This window comes from Carassius carassius, chromosome 19 (assembly GCF_963082965.1).
Source record: "Carassius carassius chromosome 19, fCarCar2.1, whole genome shotgun sequence".
In the NCBI taxonomy this organism is placed as follows: domain Eukaryota; kingdom Metazoa; phylum Chordata; class Actinopteri; order Cypriniformes; family Cyprinidae; genus Carassius; species Carassius carassius.
The window spans coordinates 11,571,269-11,577,981 of NC_081773.1; the positions used below are offsets into that span (position 1 = coordinate 11,571,269).

The following is a 6,713-nucleotide window of genomic DNA, read 5'->3' on the forward strand; positions in this document are numbered from 1 at the left end:
CTGCAAGTGTAATGCAAAAGCTGGCTGAATAATTAATGGTGTAGTGGTGTGTGCGTGTGTGTATAGACTGAAGGAGGGCACTTGGGAAGGCTTGGACATGTTTTGTAGCCTGCTGCATGAACAGACAACCGAGGTCTTATCTGCCAAGCCTCTCATCTGCTTATTGCCTACACAGGCTATTTTTCATTCAAATCTCTAATTACATTGCAATGTACAGATTCTGTAACTTAATTTTGAAAACACATGGGGAAAATAACTTCTGTCACACTGTTACCAGGTATCAGAAACATGGTATCAAAAGAATTATTGTGAATGATGTGTAAATAAACGTCATTTATTGATTAGAGAAAAGAGGGCAATTGTACATCAGAGGTGTGTGCACTAAATAATACATACTTAAAAATAAATTTAAGACATGAAATGACCAATCACAAGTCAGTTAAAATAAACATAATAAAAATAACCAGTCGCAGAACAGTATGGCAAAATGACAATGATGTCATTGCTGTCTGCATTGCAACCATAGACTGTATAGACTGCAATGTTTGAATGGAGAAAAATCTGAGTTAATGTAAGTTAATGTAAGATTTGCAAATTTTTGCAAATTTTTCTTAAAAAATTAATTATTTAATGTGTATAAAAACCAAAGATAAAGAGCACACCGATCAAACTATCTACACACCAAACTGTGTGTGTATTAAACAATGCATTGAGCGTCTATATAATGATTTATGTTTTAGCACTGTCTGTTGGTAGACAGGTTTTACTACAAGATCATTAACTAATAATGACCAACCAACATCAAATCCCTCTGCACTGCTGAATACAAAGTGTTGTGAATAAGACATGTTCATGTGAAGATATATAATATCAAAGATCTATTTGTTCACATCACCAAAAAAAGAAATAGTCAATATAATTTCGAATACTAAACAGCGGTCATACAAAACAGTATTTTGGTAAGATGACTAGACTAATTGGGGAAATAAATAGGAGCGTAGTCCAGTGAGAATAGAACCCTTGAAACAGGAGACGGATCCTGGTTCCAGCCAATCAGAACGCTCCAGTGCGCACCTCGCGCTCTCACTGCATCACATGAGCAGAACAAGTTCATTCTGCACGCTCTCATTTCATTCAGTCCCGTTGCTGAGGTCACAGCAAACGTGGTAAGCGAAATATTTCTCCATTAATTTACAATCATTATAATTCTGCTGATGTCATACTGGCAAAACAACTAAGAACATATATTTTTTGTTGTTTAAAGTGAAAATAAAGTGTAACTGTGTAGCTCCATGTATTTATTTAGTATATTACCTTACATAGTCTATCGTCTTGAAATGCATTGAATACTCTTTGTATGTGTGTAAATAGAGAGAGAGAGAGAGAGAGAGAGAGAGAGAGAGAGAGAGAAAGAGAGAGAGAGAGAGAGAGAGAGAGAGTATTAAAATATGTATTAATTTCTTAATTAAATTATTCAAGAACTTTAATTTTGTGGTTTGTGTTTCAGGGACATCACAATGTCAAAGTCAGATCCCCCTCCAAGTTATGAAGAGTCAAGACAGCAGCAGCGTGGAAACTATCCATACCCTCCCTATGGATACCCAGTCCATCCAGGGGTGTACACGGGCCCGGGACAGCCTGGCACACACCCCCCGGCAGGGCATTGGCAGGGCCCTGGATACTGCCCTTCAGCAATGCCATCCTTTATAACACCAGGGATATTTCCCTCCAACCTTAGTAAGAGCCAAGTTCTCATGTGAATAATGAAGTGTAACCTATGACTTCTCTACTTTATTTCTTTGTTTCTTTTGTATATACAAATCAAGTTTCTTTCCAGTTGGGGGTCACTCTGTATAATTTTTATAATGCTCTAATGTGTTTTTCATGTATTCATTGTTTTGTTTTAGGAGATGCAGAGGGCATTTCTTCATCTGGCGTATGGGACAGCATGAGTGTTCGACATGCCTTCATTAGAAAGGTATTGAGACTATCTATTTTAAAACAGAACTAGTACTACAGATTTTTCAGTGTATAAATGTAGCAATAAAAATGAGCAATAGCTTCATGTAAAGATATTTGCTTGTGGTTGTTTTTGTACCAGGTTTACCTTATTTTAGCCGTCCAGCTGTTAATCACTACTTCAATCATTGCGGTGTTTACGTTTGTGTGAGTATGATAAATAAATTTAAAAAACAACTGAACATTAATAAACAGTGCAATGAAATGGGTGTTTGTGTACATCCCTCATCTTACAGTGAGCCTGTGCGTCTTTTTGTGGTCCAAAATCCTGCCATTTATTGGGCATCATTGTGAGTTATTTTACAGTCATGTCTAACAGATCGAAATGCTTTTTAGATCTTTTATGATCCAGTAATGGTGAATTGTATTTATTTATTTCTCACAGCCCGGTGTATCTTGTTACTTACCTTATGCTGGTTTGCTGTGAGGGGCCGAGGTGAGTTTAGTCATTTTAAACTATTTACATTATAAGTAACAGAATATCTATTTAATAATGGAAATCCTGACTTGATTTTTAGGAGGCGTCATCCATGGAATTTAATACTTCTTTTTATTTTTGTAAGTGATTATTGCATTTAGCTTTCGTGGACATTCCTGTTGAATTATTCATTGTAACTGACCAAACATGTTTTCTGTCCTCCACAGACCCTTACGCTGTCTTACATGACGGGAACAATATCAAGGTAAGACTAAAATGTCATCAGTTTCACACACTGCATATACAACCCGAATTCCGGAAAAGTTGGGACGTTTTTTAAATTTTAATAAAATGAAAACTAAAGGAATTTCAAATCACATGAGCCAATATTTTATTCACAATAGAACATAGATAACATAGCAAATGTTGAAACTGAGAAATTTTACACTTTTATCCACTTAATTAGCTCATTTAAAATTTAATGCCTGCTACAGGTCTCAAAAAAGTTGGCACGGGGGCAACAAATGGCTAAAAAAGCAAGCAGTTTTGAAAAGATTCAGCTGGGAGAACATCTAGTGATTAATTAAGTTAATTGATATCAGGTCTGTAACATGATTAGCTATAAAAGCTTTGTCTTAGAGAAGCAGAGTCTCTCAGAAGTAAAGATGGGCAGAGGCTCTCCAATCTGTGAAAGACTGCGTAAAAAAATTGTGGAAAACTTTAAAAACAATGTTCCTCAACGTCAAATTGCAAAGGCTTTGCAAATCTCATCATCTACAGTGCATAACATCATCAAAAGATTCAGAGAAACTGGAGAAATCTCTGTGCGTAAGGGACAAGGCCGGAGACCTTTATTGGATGCCCGTGGTCTTCGGGCTCTCAGACAACACTGCATCACTCATCGGCATGATTGTGTCAATGACATTACTAAATGGGCCCAGGAATACTTTCAGAAACCACTGTCGGTAAACACAATCCGCCGTGCCATCAGCAGATACCAACTAAAGCTCTATCATGCAAAAAGGAAGCCATATGTGAACATGGTCCAGAAGCGCCGTCGTGTCCTGTGGGCCAAGGCTCATTTAAAATGGACTATTTCAAAGTGGAATAGTGTTTTATGGTCAGACGAGTCCAAATTTGACATTCTTGTTGGAAATCACGGACGCCGTGTCCTCCGGGCTAAAGAGGAGCGAGACCTTCCAGCATGTTATCAGCGTTCAGTTCAAAAGCCAGCATCTCTGATGGTATGGGGGTGCATAAGTGCATACGGTATGGGCAGCTTGCATGTTTTGGAAGGCTCTGTGAATGCTGAAAAGTATATAAAGGTTTTAGAGCAACATATGCTTCCCTCCAAACAACGTCTATTTCAGGGAAGGCCTTGTTTATTTCAGCAGGACAATGCAAAACCACATACTGCAGCTATAACAACAGCATGGCTTCTTCGTAGAAGAGTCCGGGTGCTAACCTGGCCTGCCTGCAGTCCAGATCTTTCACCTATAGAGAACATTTGGCACATCATTAAACGAAAAATACGTCAAAGACGACCACGAACTCTTCAGCAGCTGGAAATCTATATGAGGCAAGAATGGGACCAAATTCCAACAGCAAAACTCCAGCAACTCATAGCCTCAATGCCCAGACGTCTTCAAACTGTTTTGAAAAGAAAAGGAGATGCTACACCATGGTAAACATGCCCCGTCCCAACTATTTTGAGACCTGTAGCAGAAATCAAAATTGAAATGAGCTCATTTTGTGCATAAAATTGTAAACTTTCTCAGTTTAAACATTTGCTATGTTATCTATGTTCTATTGTGAATAAAATATTGGCTCATGTGATTTGAAAGTCTTTTAGTTTTCATTTTATTAAAATTTAAAAAAACGTCCCAACTTTTCCGGAATTCGGGTTGTAGTTGGATTTAAACTCTTGTTTTTTCCGTCTGGCAATATTTACAGTTATTTCGACACCAAAGCAGTATTCCTGGCCCTGGGCATCACGGCAGTAGTGTGTATAATCGTCACAATCTTCTGTTTTCAGACCAAGGTAAGACGTGCTGTGCTGTGGCAGCACCCAGCGACTGGTCGGTGGTGAATGCCACTTTGTTTCCTGTGTAAAATAACCCCATTGTATTTGATTACAATGATCGTCTGTCTCTTTTTAAACATTCATGGCTTACTGGTAAATGTCTCATGCTTTCTTGAGACAAAACAGTTTTTTTTGTGTGTGCTCTGCTTTTAAACTGATCAGTTTAGGCTTTTTTGTCTAATATTTTCTACCTATTTTACATATGAAATCTACTTATTTTTTTACTTTTATTTATAGTATTACAACTTCTACAGTTTGCAACTGCTTACATTTTCTGCATTTGAACAGGTTGACTTCACCTCCTGCACAGGTCTGCTCTGTGCTCTCTGTGCTGTTCTTCTGGTGACGGGCATTATCACGTCCATTGTACTCTCCTTTCAGTATGTAAGTGAGACCAATTTGGCAGTTTAAAGCTATGTTTCTCAACTAGAGGGCCACTAAGGGGAAATTTCTGAATTTATTATTTTAACATATTGACACTCACAGCTAATAAAACTGTTTGAAAACAAGCAGCTTTGTCATAATTAAAGCAGAACATACTGGAAGAAATATGCTAATTCGAGGAGAACCTCTTTTAAACATGAGAACCTCTGGTTTAAAAGAATGCTCTGTTATTTGTAATGCCTACATAGAAAATCATTTTGACTTGTTCTTTAGTTTGTTGAAAAACAACAGGAAACACATTACAGTAATGCATTTACATTTTTCAAATTAGATTGAACTCAGACTAGGGGGATTGACAGGTGCATATTTTATGTATATTTCACATATTAACATGAGATTGATGTGTGCTGTCTTATGAATGATTAACCATTAAAAAATACCCGTTATAGTATAATATACCTACAGCATCAATGTCTCAGGTGCCGTGGCTGCAGATGATGTATGGCGCTTGTGGGGCAATAGTCTTTACCTTGGTGAGTTTATGAAACATTATTATGGGGAAAAAAAACTTTTTTTTTTCTTTAAAAGAATAGACTAAATGTAATGTTTTTGCACACTAAATTGCATATTATTTACAATTAAATATACATCTAAATGTATTATAGTACATTTTAAAAGCTACTAGCATTTAATATATTTAACATTATTCATAATCATGCATTTATAGTAAATAATTTTTAATGTAATTTCTGCTGAAACTTGTATATCATGCATTTAAATATAATTGTAAATACAAAGTACAATTAAAATATATTAACTTTAAAAGTGATATGAAATTAGTTAATGTGCTTAAGTATGTTAGTCGACACATTAAATTGAATGTGTTTCTTTAAAGTGTGACAAGATCAAAACAATGGCTTAAAATGTACTCCAAGTAACAAAACGTAAATTTTGACATTACTACATTATTAAAAGTGTATTTAAGTGTAAGAAACTGTATTGAAATAGTATTTTCTGAAAAGGCTCCTAGGTGGCCTTACATTAAATTAATATTGTATTATCTGCAAGTGGAATTTTTTTTTTTTTTTTTACATATACTTTATTGAAGTACACATTCAATACAATTAGGCACACTTTTTTTCCACAATGGAATGCTAAACGATAGCTTGTCTTTTTATAGTTTTTGGCTTACCACACTCAGCTGCTCATTGGAAACCGAGAGAACAGCATCAGCCCTGAGGAATACGTCTTCGGAGCACTTTCCCTCTATGTTGATATCGTCCAGATCTTTATCTTCCTCCTGCACATCACAGGAAGCTCTTCCGAGTAAACAGATAAATGCGTTTGAGCGTTTCGAATCTTTCTATGAGCTTATCTTGACTTTTTCAATCACAAGGATCTCAAATATTACCTTCAACACCACTGACTGTTATTAAAATGATTTTGTTGTGTTGTTTCATATGTTGTTCCACAGAGGTTGCTCATACATTTACCAAATTGATTGTCACTTTATTTTTGTAACATACCACTGGTTCATTTGCATTTTAAAGAGTCTACTGTAAAAGCGTGAACATGTACTAAAACTGTGATTTGATATATAACCTGTAACCTGAAGGGAAATAAAACAAAGAAAAACGATCAACAAATGTATGATGACTATTGGAAATGAACTACATTGGCATTACACAACAAAAAGTGATGTAATATTAACCTTCAGCGGTTGGGGAATCATTTAGTTAAGTGCTTATTATTTGATTTGAATATATACAACATTAAAAATAATTTCCAAACTTTACAAAAAAAATTAAA

At 35.8% G+C, this 6,713-nt stretch overlaps 1 protein-coding gene across 1 annotated transcript; it reads left to right on the plus strand.

Annotated features, from left to right (window-relative positions):
• Nucleotides 1-1,045: 1,045 nt before the first annotated feature.
• Nucleotides 1,046-6,550, plus strand: LOC132095076 (protein lifeguard 3-like). Its single transcript, XM_059499829.1, has 12 exons — nucleotides 1,046-1,166; nucleotides 1,508-1,737; nucleotides 1,908-1,978; nucleotides 2,102-2,166; nucleotides 2,256-2,309; nucleotides 2,405-2,455; nucleotides 2,538-2,577; nucleotides 2,665-2,702; nucleotides 4,391-4,478; nucleotides 4,809-4,904; nucleotides 5,384-5,437; nucleotides 6,085-6,550. The coding sequence occupies exons 1-12, from the start codon at nucleotides 1,096-1,098 to the stop codon at nucleotides 6,232-6,234; spliced, it is 1,008 nt and encodes a 335-aa protein (XP_059355812.1). The 5' UTR covers nucleotides 1,046-1,095; the 3' UTR covers nucleotides 6,235-6,550.
• Nucleotides 6,551-6,713: the final 163 nt, after the last annotated feature.